The following is a 21,043-nucleotide window of genomic DNA, read 5'->3' on the forward strand; positions in this document are numbered from 1 at the left end:
TAATAATTCATTTACAATTTAAGAGGCACCCATCCCTCATTCAAGTCTCCACCTCTACAAGGATGATAAATTATCTTTCACCACTTATGCTATATTTCTTCCTCTCAAATGAGCTTTAAATCTGCTATTAGATGACTATATGTCTGCTGCAAACTTTTTTCACTGACTTGCGATAATGAAGTTCCCTATACCACCTATAAATCTGCTATAAACTTGGTCACCAATCTGTTACAAAGGGATCACAACCTCTTCCTTATAATCTGCTTATGAATTTCATATACACTTCTGAAATAATCCACTTTATAATGCATTCTCTCTTTGGTGTATGTACTCAGTCCTATCTTCTTCCAATACTCCACATACACATCCTTCTCATCTAATCAACATCCTTATATCTTCTCATCTCCCTTAGAGGCATGTCCCTTCATCTACTAGTCACATCTTTTGTACTTCTTAATATTAATCTCCTCATAAATACCTTAACACAAAGGATCTCAAGTCACATCATACCTTTTGGATTATACTTTATTACTTCCATTTACGAGTAAAACATACATGCTAATTGTTATCACTGTTTTAAGTATAGCCACTACTTTTGGTCCTCGCTGTCATAACATAAAGTTGCTTTTATTTTTAATTGCTTCTCATATTATAGTTACTGCTTGTTCTAATGTTTTGTCTTAACAAAATATTATTGTTTCTGTATCCTCTGTTTATATTTTCTTTTATTAATATTATATTTTATTAGTTTCATCTGCTGTCTGATAGATATTAGCAGATCTTTTCCTTTGTTTGATAGCCGTATTAATTTCAATGTCATAACCAATGCATAATCCTTTTTCTGATTGCTGTATTAGTGTCAACTGTCATAATCGATGCATAATCCTTTTTCTGATTGCTGTAATAATTCAACTTCTCATGAGCTACTTTGTACAAACTCAATGATCATTATCGTTATGCTGATCATTTAATTATTCTTCTTAAGAATCGCTGTCTATATACTTCTAAATGATTTAGACTATACTTCCATCATTATCATATGTTTTCTATCAATGACTTCAATATGAGACACCAATGGCAAACATTTCTAAAAATATTGAATTATTAAAATAAAAATATTGGATCTCGTTCCGTCTTTCAATATGGACTCCAAGAGAGCAAACGTAACTCTACAAATTTGTCTCCAAATGAGACTTCACAAATTTTGCCCAAACACGAATCTAAGTTTTCATCTGACCCTTGTCAATCTGCTCCAGGTTTTCCATCCTCATAGACCCAGCCTCTCATATACTGTAATTTCTCATAAAGTCATAATGCAATGCCATGCCTTACTACAGCCTGTCAACCACCTTATAAAGACCTCTAACCGCTATCTAGAAGACTAGCCATATTTGACATTTGCAATGCCGCATTGAATAAGGTGACTGTTATATTATTTTATTATTTTTATTCTAAATTATTTTATTTAATAATATTAACTTTTGGACAACTTAATCAGTTTATCTAGTTAAGTCACTTGACCAAAATTTGGAGACGTCACTGTCCTCCCGACCCGAACATTGCTTGCCATCAAGCAATTCATTTCTACACTTAAAACCACTAGGATCCCAAATCATCCAATATGAATGTCGCTATATAATCCCACTGCTCGACTCTAATGCAATCAGCATAACTGAAACCTGAAACTCTGTTGTTCTGAAGCATTTCCACTATCAACTGATCAATGGATCCCAAATTTTGGAAATGTTATGTCTCCTTTTGGGAAAGTGATGATCGTCTCTTATCAATTTTCCTACCGACAATGCCTCTTCACAATTCAAAACTGACAATCAACAATATGCTGCATACTCATCCATGTTGCATACTCCAAACTGCCCACTGTAAATGCATAAGAGATAGGAGACTCAACCTCTTTCCATCTTTCAATATGTACTCCAACAAAATGAATTTAATATAGACAAATCTCTTAAATCAAACCAGGCGTTTAATCTCCCGTACTCAAAAAAATTGTTGCCAAAGGAGACTACAAATTTTGTCCAAATATGAATCCTCATTGAATCCACCCTTGAAACAGTTAATTTTTTGTCCAACCCTTATCAATCCGGTGAAGGATTACATCCTCAGACACCCAGCCTTTGATATATCTAGAAGAATAGGCCATATTTGATATTTGCGAGGCCATCCCTTCTAAAATAATACTAATTTTTGCACAGCTTAATCAATTAATTCAATTAAATCACCTTACCAAAATTTGTGGACATCGACATCATATGCTTCTTGAAATTTCCCAACACAAATATTGACCTATGGTACAATGTTACTTCCCCTCATTTTCCTGTCCTAGTGAGGTTGATGCATCAAATGCAATTCTCTTGGGCCCATCCCTTCTAGGAGTTTCAATGTTGATAATTCTCATTACACCCAATAAACACAACCACCATGATAGTAGGTGAGATTGCTTGCAACCTATTATACACAGGGGTACCCATCTTATAGGCTTTAGGGCTGCATCGGCTTAAAGAAGAGGGATCTATATCACCATGCGAGGCGCAAAAGGCAATGTTCGGACTCCGGAGTCTCAAATGGGACAACTGGACATTGTCCCCTATCTAGGTCTTTATCAAGTGATATCACTACGGCAAGAGGTCCTTGAAGAGGAGTAATATGTCAAATTGGGTTTGATTCATAAAGACCTACCTGATGTAGGTCAAGGTAGAGGATTGTGTTTGAAAACCAATTCTAGTTTATGAGATACCGGGTTCGTAGTCGAGCTCAGGTCTGCTGGGGGACCACTATGAGTCCCCTATCTAGGTCTTCATCAAGTGATATCACTATGGCAAGAGGTCCTTGAAGAGAAGTAATATGTCAAATTGGGTTTGATTCATAAAGACCTGCCTAATGAGGTATAGGTCAAGGTAGAGGATTGTATTTGAAAACCAATTTTAGTTTATGAGATACCGGGTTCGGGTCCATATTCATCCAGGTTCGTAGTCGAGCTCGGGTCTACTAGGGGGGCCGCTATGAGATACTAGGTTCGGGTCCATATTCATCCAAGTTCGTAATCGAGCTCAGGTCTACTAGGGGGTCGTGCAAGCGGATTTTGGATAGTGGGTCCGCCTTGGTCTACGCTAGCGCGGACCCACAATCTGAAATCTGGACCATGCCCAGGCCACCACAGTCCCAAGAGGACCCATGCGGACCCATGAAGGAGCCACATGAACCCGCGACATTGGGGTCAATTAAGTGGAAAAAAAACTTAAAAGAATGCATTTTTTAATAGTTTTTTTTTCAAACCCTAAAAGGAGCCTAATAAAAAACATTTCACTCATCAAATCTCTCATTTTGCTCTCTCATTTTGGTGTACCCATTTTGCAAGTTTGAGGAGAAGGTTGTAGACTTTGTTTGTGGAATCTCAAATCCTTCCAATAATCAGTGTTGAGTGTTCCAAGTATGTATTTGATCCTTCCTTTTGCTTCTTTGATAGTTTGTTTTAAGTTTTTTTATTGTTCTAAATTTATCAAGTTTTTGTATAAGTTTTGAAATATACTTTATTTTATTTTTGTTATAGATTGCAAGAATGAGTAGATAGGGTTCGATGGGTGGGGAGGGATCCCAAAGATTTAAAATTGATAAAAGTTCTCCTTTGTGGAAGCATACAAGAATTAAACAATGTGTTGGAGGGGGAGGTATATATGGAAATGCAATTTTTTTCAAAACCCAGCATAAAAGCTCCTATTACCAAGTTAAATGTCATTTAATACACCTTGGGGGTAAAGGGATCGACGTGTGTGAGGGCTCAAAAGGAGATAAGAAGGGGTTGTTAGCTGCTCAAGTAGCAGCCACGTTAAAAGAACACGAAGATGCCAATAAGTTAGTGTCAAAGGGGAAACACAAAAGATCAAAGCACAAACCACCAACACCACCTCCCAAACAACCATTAGACAACATCCCTTCCTACCTACCCCTTCTACGGATGAAAAAGAAGTACAAACACACCAAACCACCACCCACAAGAGAGGCCCATTAGATATGGCATTTCAAAATGAATTGAGAGAAATTGTTGATGTAAAGGTTGGGCGTTGCCTCTTTGTGAATGGTCTTCCATTCAATCTAGTGAGATATCTTATTGGAGAGAGATGGTGGAAGCAATAAATGAAGCACCTCGTGGTTACTGAGGCCCTAGATATGAAAAGGTGAGAACCACCTTATTGCATAGTGAGAGAAACAATGTAGAAACCCTCCTCAAACCAATAAGAGATTCTTGGGTACAAATTGGGGTGAGTATTGTCTATATGGATGGGAAGATTGCAAACACAGTCCATTAATAAATGCGATTGTTGTCTCCCCCAATGGGCAATGTTTTCAAGGCGGATGATTGTGAAGAGGAGGTAAAGGATGCAGATTTTATTTCTCGGATTCTCATTTGAACCCATAGAGTCCGTGGGAGTTGACAATGTTGTCCAAGTTATAACGGACAATGCTAAAGTTTGTCAAGCTGCAAGTGGTTTGGTAGAAGCACGATACAATCATATCCTTTGGACACCATTCAACATCCACTCCTTGAACTTGGTGATGAAAGCAATTAGCACCCAAATTAAATTGGTGAAAAAAGTGTATGAGGGTGAGGAGATCCAAATGTTTGTGACAAACCACCATATGTCACAAGCAATTTTCAAAACTTTTCTCCCACTTGGAATTATTGAAGGTAAATTTTAAACTTTATTTAGTTTCATTTATCATTTTGTCATACTTTACATAATTAAAAAGAAAGTTTTTTGTGCTGTTTACATATTCGAAATGTGTTTGCTTCACACAAAATCGTCCTTAGACGACTTGTGAGGGTGAAAGATGCATTGTCTCAAATGGTTATTAGCAACCAATGGAGTGTATGTAAGCAATCCAATACAAAAGGGGCTCAAAAGGTTAAGGCAATGATCCAGGGTGATGATTGGTGGGGTCCGGTGGATTATGTATTAGAATTAACCGAGCTCATCATGTCTATGCTTCGGTTTTCCGACACTGATAAGTCTTGTTTGGGGGACATCCACGATGCCACAGACACCATGCTAGAGAGTCAAAACAGTAAGTTTAAATTTTTATACAATACTTTATCCTTGTTTATTGAAAGATTTTGATTTTTAGTGTTAATTAACACAACATCAAGATAACTTACACGAACATCATTTGACATCCCAGGTCATTCATAGGAGAGAGCAGGATCTTGAGGACACCTTGTACAAAAAGGTGGAGTCAATTGTTCTACATTGTTGAAACAAGATGACTACAACTTTACACTTCCTCGCATATGCACTTTCTCTCAAGTATTATAGTGGTGAGATACTTGCTATTCCTAGTAGAATGCCACCATACAGAGATCCTAAGGTTGCTAGTAGGTATAGGAAGGCATTGAGTAGACTCTTTAGTGATCCTAAGGTGGCATCAAATGTTAAGAGAGTGTTTGCAGACTCTGTCTCAAGAAAAAATGCAGACCCTGATACAATCAATGACCAAAGCAGAATGGATGCCATTGGATGGTGGTACCTACATGGGCAAGACTATATGTACCTCCAACCTCTTGCCATTAAAATCCTGTCACAAGTTAGTTTTTTAGGTTTTTTTCCTTTTTTAATGGCCACTTAGCTTGTAGAATCAACACTCTTAAATTCTTATTGTATTACAATTTACAATTCCCTATTTTTTTAAATTTTGTTGTTTGTCTCCCTAGATTGCGATTCTTCTATTGCTGAGCAGAATTGGAGTACATACTCCTTTATCCACTCAATGAACCGGTTGAGTTCCAAGAAAGCAGAGGACTTGGTATATATTCACAACAACTGGCACCTCCTATCAGGCAAGGATCCAAAATACAAGACCCAGCCTAAGAAGTTGTGGGATGTATTACCTGAGTCTACTAACTTGTAAATGACCGTCTGAGATCTAGCTAGAGCTACATTGCTAGATGTTGAGGAGGATATGGCAGCATCCGGGACTAGTGGAACCGATTTGGTTCCAATGATGAGGATCTAGATATAGTTGCAGGCGAGGATGAAGCCATTGATCCCTCAGTTTTTGATGAACCATTTGACCTTGAAGGATATTTGATACTATAATCATTGATCATTGGTAAACTATTTAACATTTGTCATTTACTCATTTATCATTATGTTTCAAACTTTATTATTTGATGAACTAGTCTATGTTTTGAAATTTCATTTTGCAATTTAGTAATTCAATGTATTATTTTCTTTAAAATCATGAAAAAAGATTAATGAGCGAGTATTTAATGTTTAACTCTAACATTTGGCATCAATCAATAATCAAGAAACATATATCGATACTATGAAATGACTTAGTTTTGCAATTATGCACATTTCTTTTATTTTTTGTATATATAATGCATATATATATACACACATTTATATGTACTCACCAACCCACCTACCAACCCAAATAGGAAAAAAAAGAATTGCCTAAACCCACGAATCCAAACTTGAACCCCAATCTGGCCCCGAACCCAAGTCAGCAACTTTGAAAAATTGGCATTCCAATGTCCAAATTGTTTCCAAGTTGGCAATGTAACTGCTCGCTGCAAAGAAAGAAAACTGAATTCTTCAACAAAAGCAACTTCGTGGAAAGCACTTGATTCTTACATTTAACTCCCTAGAGCCCAAATCATTGATGGTAAAAGGTTAAAACACTCCCTAACTGCAGATTCTCCAAAACCAAATGGCATGTGCTCTTTTGAAAAGCTCTGCTACTCAAACAGAATTGAGGGTTGCATCAGCACTCTTTCCTCCACATTGTGCTGAACAGTTCAATCTTCAATAGTGGTGGCTGTGCAGCCGGCTGTTGAGGGTTTTCAAGAGGAAAATGTTAATGACAACAGTAGTGTCACTTGAGCAAGCTATTTAAATAAGCATGAGTCCCTGGTTCTTCAGCTGTTAGATCCATGACTACTGTCTCTCTACCCACCATTCCTTTCCCCTCAAGAACCAGTGAGGCTTCTTGGTCATCAGGTTTAGCTCAGGCTCAGGAGTAGCAAATTGGCATTAATATTCTAGAAACACCATTGAAAGGCATCAATCAGTCAATCACTATTGACATCTCTACTTTTATCAGAATGAGATAGAGGATGACACTACAGGATGGCAAGAAGTAAATTATAGGAAGGTGGCCCCGGTAAAACAATCAAATGGTTCTTTGGTCATACTGGAAACAGGATTCAACCTGAATTTCAGGCTTTGTACCATTCTTAGTAGTAAAAATGGATTGGCCTAATCTTGCACACGTTTTTTTCATTTGCCCGTTACACCCTGTGAGTTGTTATAACAGGCATTAAGTCTCTTTATAGTGCGTATTTCATGGTTTTATTCTGGGCATGGCCCCTTAATAGACCCCCGAATGAAAAAAATAAACAAACAAAACTCAATATTAAGGAAATGTAAACAAAATGATTTCCTTAAGAGGCAAATTACCGCAGAAATGTCCTTGACGAGCAGCAGTTTTTCAAGAGATGTTCGAATCAACTCCCCTTCAACAAGAAAATCAAATGGCTGAGGTTTTTCTGCACAAATAAATGTAGTTATTTAGTCAGCTAACATCAAAAACAATTTCCAATTAAATAGGCAAACTATTAATTTGCATCGGTATAATAAATTAGATCAAAGACAGAGAAATCTGCTATAAGGAATTCCATTTTAAGAAAGTCGCTATAAGGTACTATTAATAAAATAAAAATAAGGTCAGAGACTAGCACATATCAAAATTTCTTAAAAGAAGAAAAACAATGTTTAATGAACAAAGCAGTTAATAGAAGCGAGGATATCATTTAAAGAAAGTGGTTTTAAGGCAATACTAATATAATAAAAATTAAGGTCAGTGACTAGCACACTTCCCAAAATTTCATAAAAGAATAAAATCAATGCTCTATGAACAAAGCAGTTAATAAGAGAGAATATTATCAAATGGGTACAAGCGTTAAGGAATTGTATATAAAATGCATTCCAAAGTTGGAACAGCTAAGCTCAGTAACACTTCAAACAAGACAAGAATCTAAGTTTTTTCCGGCATACTCTCAATTAGTTGCTTTTAGCTGAAGGTATATGTGATATTTAAACTCAATGTTTTAGAAGGAAGAAGGCTTCAGTACTAAACCTAAATTTACCCATCAAAAAGAGATGAGAATTAAAGTTAAACAATTTTTCAGTAATAGAAAAACAAGAGTCTAAGATAATTGAAGAGTTCCCAAATTCAATGGCAGAGCAAACAGAGCGAGAAGGCAGATGGCAATATATGGACAAGAGAGAAAAAAAAATGAGCTATAAATACAATACATTCTTGAAGTCCCAGCCTGAATACCCGTACGAACATGGTCTATCCCCTTCATCATAAAGAAGCTATAAGAAACTTGGACATTTATAGCAACTGTTTCTGGTAACCTCAATAATTTAACTCCCAATACCACATCGACTCCCCCCGACAGTTTTGGATGATACAGACAACTGTAACCAACAATATTTACCATCGTATTTGAGGGTGCCTCTATCGGCAATCATCACCTCATATTCTGGAGCTAAATACTTAATATCTTAGTCGACTCACCAATTATGCGAAAATAAGTCATGGGGGTAATAAAATAAATTAGGGCTATCATCTTTTGATTCTTCATACAATCCATCACCTCAGTAACTTGATGGTTGCAAAACCTACTGCCACAAGGCGCAAAATGACAATGTCTAGATCCAGAAAGGTACCATACTCCTCCAGTTCATACTGTTCTTATGGTTAATCAATATGGGATAAACTTCTTTTTAACCACATTTATACGCTTTGTTGAAATTGTTATCACACCTAAACATATCCCTTTTGCTTTAGGTTTTTCTTACATCATTTGCAGTGCGGTCAATCAAAGTTGTAGGCTGAGAATGTTGTTGACAGGCATTGCTCCATTCATTATTGCATATAGAGTAATGATTGTTGTGACCTGGCTAACCTTGTTACTGAAAATAAGTATATGACAGTGTTGAATATTCCTTATATTTATTCTCTGAAAAGACAGATATTGGCAGCACTGAGTGTCCTTAATTCAGATCTCTACAAAGGAAAATATTCAGCATCAACTGCACGAGCAGGTATGATCACCTTGATGATCTCCTATGGCATAACAAATCAGACTTTGCAGTGCCCTCCAATGAATTCTCATATTCTTCTTGCGCATATTTTTTTACCTGCAAGCTTAGTCTCAAGAATTCTGCAACAATACCCTATCAGTACTGTTTCCAGAGCTTTTTTAATCAGTCAAAGAAGGTAACTTCACCTCAAAATGCACTATTAATGCCTCCATAAATTCCCCCCATAAAATGTTTGATAGTTCCTGGCTCCTTCATTCATAAAGGCCAAATATATTGGTCGTTCTCCATGTACAAGATCGTTGAGTGTGCCCTCTTCATAGATAAAGTATAATAGAACTCAAATAGTTTTTAGACGGTTCAAATGAAAGTCTCCTTGCCATCAACTTTACATATATCTATCTTGGGTGTATCCAAAAGTGCCAGCAAAGGTAATCCTCCATTAGTGAGATCCATTTGCACCTCAGCTTCTCCTTTAGATGTTCTCACTGCTGTATTGGATAAAGGTGATTTGTCAATTTTTCAGGAACAAGTCCATTGAGAACACAATGAATGAATGATGACCTCTTCATCTGGTCATTAAAGCGTGACTAAATGCAAACAATATGAATATTTTCTTTACCTGGCTCTTTTTCATCCATTCAACATTACTCTGGTAGAGACCGACATATAAAAATGGTGCATTCAAGTTTTAAAAATATAGAAGTTGTAATGAAGCTACACCATCTTAGAGAGTCGTGTCTCAGAGCAGCTGGATGATAGAATGAGCAAGGATGGACTGCAACTTTCTCTTTAAATATTTAATTTTAAGAGCATGCAAAAGGCAAAGGTGTTTATATTATCTCTACCTGCCACCAACTTTCAAGGTGCTAATATCATCCAAGCTAGAAAGTGATGTTTGGAGGACCTTCTGATTCCAAAAGTCCATGAGTTGCTATTATTTATCTCCCATGTGAAGGTTAGCTTTACTAGTTCTTCTTAAGCATATCAAGTTGCATTAACATGTTGTATTTCATATTTAGCAGGGTAGGTAGTTGTTAATCATCAAATTGTGTGTTCAGCTACTATTAAATGCTTTTGAGAGGTCCCGTGCTTTCATTAAGTACTTCAGAATTTGTCATAAGTGAATATATGTTTCAAACATGGTATTCAAACAACTGTTACATGAAGATTTGATCTATAATATCTGCTATTCTCTGGGGTTAATATTATTTGAATTTGTTATGTCTATAGTTAGATTTGCTATTTAGTTGTTGATAGTGGAAGGGTCTGCTTAATTTGCAACTACACCCTTATCAAATATACTAATATGATAATATCATTCTATATCACGTCAAAGTGGCATTGTGGGCAACCACTCTGTACCAAAATGAGTAGGTGAAGGCTAAAACAAGGCCAAGAGGGATAAAAATAAGATAAATCCTTTGTGACCTTCCATCAATTTATTTCTTTGGATTGCATTGTAACAGTATTTCTGTGGTATCTGGAAGATAAGTATCCTAGATTAGCAATAATCTGAGAAGAATTAGAAGTTGGTGATAATCTGAGAAGAGTTAGGAGTTATTGTTTGGAGGAGTGCACCTCCCATAGAAAAATTATTGTGTTTGTTAGAATTGCCTGCAACCCATTCAATAAACATACAGTTACTGGGCAGATATATAACATAATACATTAGGCATTTGATCTAGCTAAGGGCATTACAGATGAAGGGAGAACAGCAATGACTGATATAGAGAAAAACTTTTAGAAGTGTTCAATAACTTTATAAATCGGGAAAAGCAAAATGATTAATTCAGGATAATCTCAACTAAATGAAGAAGAGCAAGGATATACAAGGAAAACGTATTGCTCCAATTAAGCAGGACTGGATGAAGAGGTTATCATCCATACAAGATGTTCTCAATTGACTGGTTCCTAACAAAATGACAGGTGCCTTTATAAAGGAATTTTTTGTGTAGTATGTGTAGTAGAAAAAAGAGATTTTGCTAGGAAAGGTCAAAAGTCACCCTTCACAGCTTGTGCTTTCTGCGTACTCATGGTGTTTCCTTTCATGTCCATGGTATTCTTCAGATGTAGTTGTGTCACGATATGTTTTGTGTTGCTTTATTTAGCCTTTTGTGTTCACGTTTTTAGTCATTTTAGTTTTGGGTTTTAGCTTTTTATTATCATGTTTCCTTCTTGTTATATTGCTTGGCCTGATCATCCTTTTGGTTTTAGTTCATTTTGCCATAAGACAAGGTATGAAAGCAGTAGTACCTGCCTGCTACATTATCAATTCATGAAGGAGTAAAGTTGGATTGGTTCTGGCACTTCTATCAAGGTGTTTTTTGGTAGGAAACTACAAGAGTGCATTGGCATATGTTGAGTGCTGCAGTTTCTGAAAGATCAACCTTTTTTTTAAGATAAACGAGGTTAGCAGAGAAAGCAATCAAGGTAGCCTCCCTGTGTCTTCTTTGAAACTCTGCCAATGAAATGCTTAAAACTGGAGAACAAATGCTTAACAATTCTAGGAAGTTTTTTTTTCACTATGGAAGAAATAAGGATTTTCTCCATCTGCAGGAAGAAATTAGGGTAGTATGTGTCTGCGAACATGTGCAGAATTATAAAAAGGGATTATTCTTTATTTGTTTAACAAGAGGACTTTGCAACAAATAAATTGGAATGCAGAAAAATCAAAATCCAAAGCCCTTCCTTAGGACCCTACAGTCCAGCCTAAAGATAAGAAAGTGATGTAGGAATACCATTTACCACATTCATATCAATATAAAAGAGGAGATTTGGAAACTCTTCAAGTCTCAAGAAACCACTTCCTCATGATGGATCATGGAGTATGATTTGAAATGTCAATGTTTAAAAATGATACACAATCAATCCCAGAAGCATATAAGAATGATCATGGATTGTAGAAACCTGCTATCCTTAAAACACTTCCTGTTTCCTTTTTTGTATGTTAGATTAAGTAAACCACACCCATTTTCTATCTTTTATACAGCCTAAAGATGTTACTGCATATATCCAGTTCTGATTTGGAAACTAAATCTTCTTTCAAGGGTTATTCAAGCTTAATCTTTCTCTTCAAAGAGATACATCTTTTCTTTGAAGAGTTCAAAGTTTGAGGAATACCTGTATTGTGGATAGTAAATAGTGAGTCTCACATTTTAATGGATCCTCCTTGTTAACTCTGTTCATAATATTTTGAGCATTGTGGGGAAGTATATGCGTAGCAAAAGGTTTTCCCTTGTCAAAAGGTTTCAGGTAGATCTCTTTACAGCTGAGGAGGAGCTACAAGCTGACCTTGTAATCCCTGTTTGCAAGAAAAGAGGTAACCTCATGCATAATGTTAGGTGTGATCATTTGTTCGAAGCAGGTGGTGCTAAAGTCAACTCTAGAGTTTACTGTTTAAAATCGGGGGCTAAAGGCTATGATTTTTCTTCAATTTCTTAAGAATTAAGTTTGGTAAGGAAAAGATTGTTTAGGATGTTGAGAAGACTAAGAATGCCTTCCTTGGGCTCTATAAAGAGCTATTTGCTTCTGGGGGTGAGGATGTTCTAGGCCTTAGCAATAGAGATAATCAACCAAATTGTTCCTAGGAAAGTTAATCATCTTGAAGCCTTGAAATTATATTAGCCTTTCTCTTTGGATGAGATTAAAATGGTTATTGATTAACTACGAAATGGGCCTGAAATTTATGGTGTTTTGCCTTAATTTTATAAATGTAACAAGGACTGGATTTCCTCAGTTCTGCAGTAGTTATGTGCTGAAGTTATTGATGCAGGTACTCCTAAAAAAATATAAACAGATGTATTATTAAGTCTCTCACCAAGGATAATGATACCTCCTTTGTTATAAATTGGAGGTGTATAACACTCCTAAACATTCAATGTAAAATCTATAAGGGATCTCATCCCTCTAAAAATCTATCCTACCTAAATTAGCTTCGTCAAAGGAATATTTATTCTGAAAAATCTTATAACCAACTGGGAAAGCATGGGCTGGGGGAAAGAATCTGGTTAAAATCTTTGGATGGCTCTCCTTATTTTGAAAAGGCATATGATGAGATAGAGTGGGGCTTTATTATGATGGACATGAGGCATTGCGGTTTGGGGAATATTTTTGTAGATATGCAAAGATCCTTTTTCGTGGTACTTCTCCTCAAGTGTGGTGTACTTCCTTTTCAAAGATCTACTAGGCAAGGGTGTCCCTATACTCTTTTCCTCGATGATATTGAGGCTGAGATTTTCCATTATATGCTTCTCGAGCCCTCATATCAAGAGGCTTCCTCTACCCAATAATGATTCCCTAGTTGAAAGTCAATTTTCTTATGACACTACCTGGTTTCCTGTTTTAGATGAGTAAAACTGAAAATCTATGAAATCAACTTGACTGTTATTGCAACTCTTCAAATCTGTAATGTCCCTTCTCCCATCTTGAGTATTTGATGCATAAAACCTATAACAAATGTTAGTAGATGGAAAAGATAACATAAACATATATGAGTATAAAACAATTACTAGAAATTAACAAGATGAATATTATTAAATCATCTAAGTACTAATTCCCATAATAAACCACCTAATCCTTTCAAGGAGGCTCTACTCAGATTTACCTAACCCTCTAACAAGAATAACTCTCAGTTAGGAAACCATCATGTTATGAGCACCTTCTAAGGCCTTTGGGATCTCTATTAATGAGTGAACTCAATAACAATACATACTTGGTAGAGATCCCATCTCTAACCAAGCCTCTTGTCTCTAACATATGCATATGATTAACCACTACAATGTATAGTCTCTTAAGAGATTCTCAACAAATCTCTCTTTGGATTCCAATTTGGAGTCCTGACATTCAATCAAGAATGCCCTCTAATCTTTGAGTTTTCTAAAAAGAAACTCGATATTATAATGAATGCCCTCTACCAAGTTCTTACTTGGCTCTATGAGAACTATAAAGTTCTCATCTCAATCCTTGATCTTGATAATTTTATCTACCGAATGATTCATATTTATTTATGAAATAAACATATCAAATGAACACACCTTTAGTTCCCTTTAGTTTTTCATTTTATAATCCTTCAAAGAATATTTATTACATCAGTTCCCAACATTCAATATATATTAGTTTAGTTTCTTTACTTTCTCTACTCTGATGGTTTTGTAGTTCAACTCTCTTAGGTATGATTAGTTTTTAATCCTCCCATATTTTATTTATCATCCATGTCCTTTTCAAAGAGTTGCAAACCTTCATAGTCACAATCCTTTTGAAAAGTCACAACCCTTCATAATCACAATCCTTTGTAAAAAGTCATAATACTTCATAATCAAAATCCTTTGGAAAGTCACAACTGTAAAGTTTCTGCAAATTCTAATAATTAGAATGCTGATGAAGTACTTATAATTTGCTGAGACTAACCTTCAGATATTATGGACTGAATATAATCGATCCTGAAAGTAAGTTCCGAATTTGTTATTAATTCTGCAAGAAGATCACCTAGGGCTCGATGCTAGAAGAAGCAGACTTGTGTAATAATTGTGTGCCTTCTATCTACAAACACACCCTTATCTTATTCATAACCCAAGGGTCTTGATCTTTCAACAAGCACACCCCTTCCTAGGTCGGCCTTTTCCAAATCATGCCCTTCCTCAAAATTGGCGCTCATTCTATTTTGACTAATGGTTAGTGGTTAACTAGCCACATTAGTCAATAATAGGTCTAATAAGACCCATAGAAAATTGTCAATTATTCCTAGAGGATGTATAATGATTCTAGGTCCATATTATAAGGTTATCCATGCATCTGGTTCAGACTGATCTGATAAATCAGAATATTTATATTGTTAGGTTATCACGAATTAACAATCCCTCTTAACATGATAATATAAGTGAGAGATAATAGATCTATCTGAATCTTCTAAGCATGTGGTATCATTGTACACATGATATTTTGCCATATTACTATACCTGTAATATGAATTATCACTTATACTTGTGATAACAGTATTACATGGAATGCAATATAAAAGATAAAATCCAAAGAGTGATTAAATTCTTCCTTTATCCAAGATGTGACTCATAGGCACCGACAGGCCTAGATCACAATATGATCCTGAGTTAACATCTGCCAGTACACAGGATAAAATTCGGAGAATGATTAAATTCTTCCTTTATCCAAGTTGTGACTCATAGGCATAGAAATTACTTCATCACAATGTGATCCTGAACTCATCCAGATATGTCAGTAGTTCTCTACTATTTAGTACATATATCTCAGACATCGGCATCTCTCATAATGCCTTTTACACAAGTGTTCATTATCTCAAAGATCATCACCTCTTAAATAATGAATACAAATGGTGAAGCTCATAACAGTCAATAGCCTGACAATAATAATTTTATCACAAAATTATTTCATTAATAATTTAAAGAATACAAATGTATTGTAATTCAACCATACCAAGTCCTTTTCTGCAATGATCTATCTTCACTCAAGAAAGAGGTTTGGAAAGAATATTTGTTGTCTGATTTGCAGTGCAAATGTATTCTAACTTGACAGTTTTCCTGGCTACCATATCTCCTACATAATGGTAAGGAATTTCAATATGCTTGGCTCTATCATGAGAAACTCGATTCACAGAGAGCTTGATGGAACTCTAGTTATCACAATGAATGATAGTGGGATTCATGGGTTAATCAAATAATCCCACAAGTAACTTTCTAAGACAAACTGCTTCCCAAGAAACCATTGCAGCTGCAATGTATTCAGCTTATGTGGATCTCTGTGCTACTGATGACTGCTTTCTGCATATCCATGATATCATTGTTGAGCCTAAATTGAAACAACATCCTGAAGTGCTTTTCCCATCAATAACACTTCCAGCCCAATCTGAGTCTATGAATCCATGTAAATTCAAGTCAACTTTCTTATACTTAAGCCCAAGGTTAAGAGTGCCTTGTAAGCATCTCATAATGTGTTTGACTGCAACCAGGTGAATCTCCTTTGGCTCACATATAAACTGACTTAAGGCATTAATAGCATAGCATATATCAGGTCTTGTATTTACGAAGTACATAAGAGACCCAATCATCTATCTGTAAAGAGTAGAATCTATGGAGGGTGATTCTTCTACTGCTTCCTTAAGTTTGTGTAGATTAGTCTCCATTGGAGAAGACATAGGTCTACAAATTCCACATTCCAAATCTCTTCAAGATGTCTAGTGTATATTTTCCTTGATTAAGTATGATGCTGTTAGACTTTTGCCATCCAGTCCTAGGAAGTAATGAAAGAGTCCTAAGTTTTTCATATCAAATTCTCTGATTAGATCTTTCTTGTATTGATCTATAAGATGATCATCAACTGTTATTAGTAAATTATCAACATATATTATCAAAATTATCATATCATCTTTATCCCTTTTATATTAAAGCTCTGAATCAGCTTCATTCTTAGAGAATCCTAAACTGGTGAGATATGTATCAATTCTTTCATAGCATGCCCTTGGAGCCTATTTAAGCCCCTAGAGAGCTTTCTTGAGTCTACAAACAAAAACTTTTGAATTATGAGTTTCAAATCCTTTAGCTTGTTCTGAATATATCTCTTCTGTAATCTTCCCATTCAGAAATGTTATTTTTTCTAATGTCCCCTTCTCCGCGCTAGCATTAATGGCGCCTAGTTGGTCTATCTTTCCATCCGGATAGGCTAACGGCATGTGATTTAGGATGCCAGTCAGTCATAGAAGTTTTGGTTTCAGTTGAGGAGATTTTTAAATGGGGAAATCCTAAGGTTAAAGTCACTTTATTTTATTAAGTTGAAATATAAAGCACTTTATTGTTTAAAATCACTTTAGGACAAAATGACTTAAGTGACTAAAAGATGAAAAAGTCTTTTATCCCACATTACTAAGCGGTTTGTTTCTTCCCACACTTTAAGGTTATAAAAGAAAGCTTTTACATTGGGAATGTCACCACAAATTTATGTTATTTTCACAAATCCTAAAAGGTTGCTTAAATCTGACTGGATGTTCCTAAGGACGAAACCCCTTATGGAAAAACAGTGAGGTTGGACGCAAACCTGGCACTCACAATTGCATTTTCAAAACTAAGGACTGGATTACTACTGTGAGTCTCAAAAGATTATAGCTCCACGGCTGATTGGGAATGGAGGTTGATAGAACCTGATAAAACACAAGATATTGTTGGCATTTGGAGTTGGGATGGCAAGGGGTGAGATCAACCACCCACGACAGTAGAAGAAGACACCTACATAAGTACATTCTACTCTCAGCTAAGTTGGATAGTATTGTTTTAACAGCAAGATACACTAGAGGAAATGTAGCAGATGGTAGTGATTGGACAGTGCCTATGTTCCTTCAATGGTGTATTCCGCAAGTGAGTTCATCACCCAACAATAACAGGCAGAGCTAATAATAGATATAGCGCAGTGGGGTTGGCAAGTCTGCAAGAACATTAAACATCGACAGGTCAAAATCACTCCCAAGCATAACATACAGAGTTCGGAGGGTCTGTTAAGACATGAATATCACTAGTATTGTTAGAGAGCAGCAACACGACATCAAAGGGTCTCTCTCACCTATTCCATAGAGTCTCACACCAACACATGCATGAAACAGTGAAGCTGGAGATAGGATGAGAATATGGTCACAGCCAGTATAACATATACACATGAGGAACAGTATATAATACCAAAAATATGGATGTGAACGCTAGAGGAACATTCCTATCATATCGGATACCATAGAGGTTTTCACATTTACAGCGGAACTACATGATAACTATCCAATCTGCACTTCAATCACGGTATGTTCGTTTTAATATGTAGCAAGACATTTGTCAGCAAATACTTTGTACAACCACTATTGGTTTATTATCATTGTTATAGAGCAATATTGCAACATTGTGTTTTCGAACTTCCAGCTTTAAACTTGTTGAAAGGCATGATTTCGTAAGTTTAACACAGATATTCCACATCATTTATGTTAGAAATCAGTACAATGGCATGGCAGTAGTAATTGTGTTTAAGAACTTGGTTTGCAAGACAATTGTTTGACAAATTTCTCCTGAGACCAAGCTCCCTATTTCTGATCAAGAACAGCAGAGTATATTACATTTTCACATCCATCTGATGTACTTTACATCCCTTCGATGCTACAATAGCTAAGACTCTTCTTACAGAAGTGTATCTGGCAACTAGAGCAAAAATTTCTTCATAATCAATTCCCTCCTTTTGAGAGAATCCTCGGGCTACGAATCTGGCCTTATATTTTTCAATGCTACTGTTAGTAGCATACTTGATCTTAAATATCAACTTAGAAGAGAGTATTTTCTATCATGGCATCCTTTCAAGTTGTATGTTTGATAGCATCTGAAATATTTGTTGGTTTTGAGTTAGATAAGTCACTCATGTTTGCTGCATAACTAGAAAATCTTTTGGGTCTTTTGCTCTCTCTGAAGGTTCCAGAGGGTGCAGCGAAGTCTTGTGCTTCCTCTACAGTCTTAATAGCCCAGAGTGGTCTTTTCTTAGGATTTTGAGTTTGCTCAATATTAAGGTTTTGAATCTCACTTTCGATTTCTTCAATGTTCTCCCTTTGAAACTCAAGATCATGATTTTCTTCAAAACTAAGTATATGAGAGGGGTCTTCAAAACATAGGGCTCTATTGAATGCAAGCTCTTCTTCAAACATAACATCTCTACTAAGTTCAATGTTCTTCTGACCAGGTATGTAAATTATATATGCTTTAGAAGTTTCACTATACCCAACAAAAATGCCTTTCCTTCCTGAGGGTTCTAAGTTCTCTTTTCTTTTGGAACATGTATGTATACAGGACACCCAAATATTCTAAGATGACTTATATTTGGTCTAACCTTAGAAAAGACTTCTTCAGGAGTTTTATCTCTAAGGTGGGAGTGAGGACTTATGTTTTGAATATAGACAGTAGTACGTGAGGCTTCTGCCCAAAGATAAAATTCTAAGTTTTGATCAAGTATCATAGCTCTTGCCGCTTCTATAATTGTCCTATTCTTCCTTTCTACTACCCCATTTTGTTGTGGATTATAAGGAACAATATACTCCCTCTTAATTCCTACTTCTTTACAAAAATCTTTAAAAAAATCTGAAGTATATTCCCCTCTATTATCAGACTTAAGAGTTTTAATTTTATGTCTTGATAGGTTTTCAATTAAGGTTTTGAATTCTTTGAATCTCTTAAGGATTTCTTCTAATTCTTTACATTTTAAGAAGTAAATCCATGTTTTCCTAGAGAAATTATCTATAAAAAGTATATAGTACAAAAATCCTCCAAGAAAAGGAACAGACATAGGTCCACATAAATCTACGTGGACTAATTCTAAAACATTGTTAGATTTTGTAGTGCTAATTTGAAATGGACTTTTGGTGTTCTTACCTAGTGCACATCCTTTGCATATGCTAGAATGATCTTTATCTAAGTTAGGTAAACTAGTAACCGTCTTCTCCATAGTCAATAAGGCTTTGAAGTTTAGATGCCCTAACCTTCTATGCCACACTTCGTTTATATCAGCAGCTTCATGGATTAAGGCTTGAATAGGTTCTATATTTAACTCATGCAAGTATCCCTTTCTTTGACCAATCAACTTTGATTTCTTGAATGAAGAGTTCTTACACCAGGTCATTACTTTACTGTCCATGAATGCAACCTTATGTCCATCATCTTCAAGTGTTGTAACAGAGATTAGATTCCTCTTGATTCCTGGTACATAGAGTACTCTTTTGAGATGAAGAGAAATACCCGACTTCAGTTTCAAGGTGCAGTTCCCAATTCCTTTGACAGGATGAGTGGAATTATCACCTATGGTAATTTCGTAATTAACTTCTTCTGATATTGAGTCTATTACTTCTTTGTATCTTGTAATTTGTCGAGATGATCCACTATCAATTACCATTGCTTTGCTTGATACTTCATTTGATAGCACTAAATACAATACACGTTTCTCAGGATCATAATTTTTCTCTCTATTCGTAACATTTGTACAATTTACTTGCTGCTTTGTATTCTCTGAGCAATTTGCTTTATAGTGTCCAAATTTCTCACATTCAAAGCATTTTACTTTGGATAAATCTCTCTTAGGTTTGTCATTTCTTTGATGAGCCTTCTTCTTCCTGAAGTGCTTTTTCTTACCTTTGTAGGAATTTGTGTTGAGAACATGAAGTTCTTCATCTTCAATTTCCAATTTCCTTCCTTCCTTGAGTCGCCTAGATTCTTCTTAAAGGCAATCTCCTTTAAGTCTATTGAAGTCCAGAAGTTTGTCTCTAGCACTTACTCCTTGTGAGAATATTTATCATGCATCTGGTAATCCATCTATTGCCATTAATGTTAGTTCTTCATCATCATGTATTCAATGCTTGTAAGTTCATCTCTTAGACTAGCCACCCTTAGGAAGGATGAATTCATAGATTCTCCCTCTCTTATTTTTATATGATTTAGTTGTCTTATTGCATTATTAACCTCACATATATTAATGCACTCATCATACTGAATGTTGTCTAATATTTCATTAGCATAGGTACTATTTCATTTTTAACTCCATCTAATATGAGTCTCATGGCTTTCCTGTTTCCTTTGATCCAATTAGTTTTATAAGAATCAACATCAGGTTGCTTGGATTCCTTATCAACAAACTATGTTACATCATTTTCTTCAAGACCCATCATAATTCTGAATTTCCATGCAATAAAGTGGTCTTTTCCATCAAACATGTCTTCGGGTCAGGTTGCATTGGCCATTGTAGGTAGAAGGATGTTGCTAGATATGTTTTAAATCTGATTATCAATTTGCAGAGCCAAGGTTCAACTACCAAAGCTCTAATGCCATGTAAAGTTTCTACAAATACTGATAATCAGAGTAGTGATGAAGTACTTAAAATTT

General features: G+C 35.7%; 1 protein-coding gene across 1 annotated transcript in view; it reads right to left on the reverse strand.

The window, feature by feature from the left end:
* Positions 1-21,043, reverse strand: part of LOC149557709 (Transducin/WD40 repeat-like superfamily protein) — an 88,650-nt gene that overhangs the window by 55,525 nt on the left and 12,082 nt on the right. Inside the window, exon 2 of the mRNA XM_089832264.1 lies at positions 7,476-7,564. Within this exon, the coding sequence (XP_089688390.1) occupies positions 7,476-7,564 (89 nt within the window). The remainder of the gene's footprint in view (positions 1-7,475; positions 7,565-21,043) is intronic.

Source organism: Cupressus sempervirens, chromosome 5 (genome assembly GCF_028749045.1).
Source record: "Cupressus sempervirens isolate cs-2001-9-10 chromosome 5, ASM2874904v1, whole genome shotgun sequence".
NCBI lineage: Eukaryota > Viridiplantae > Streptophyta > Pinopsida > Cupressales > Cupressaceae > Cupressus > Cupressus sempervirens.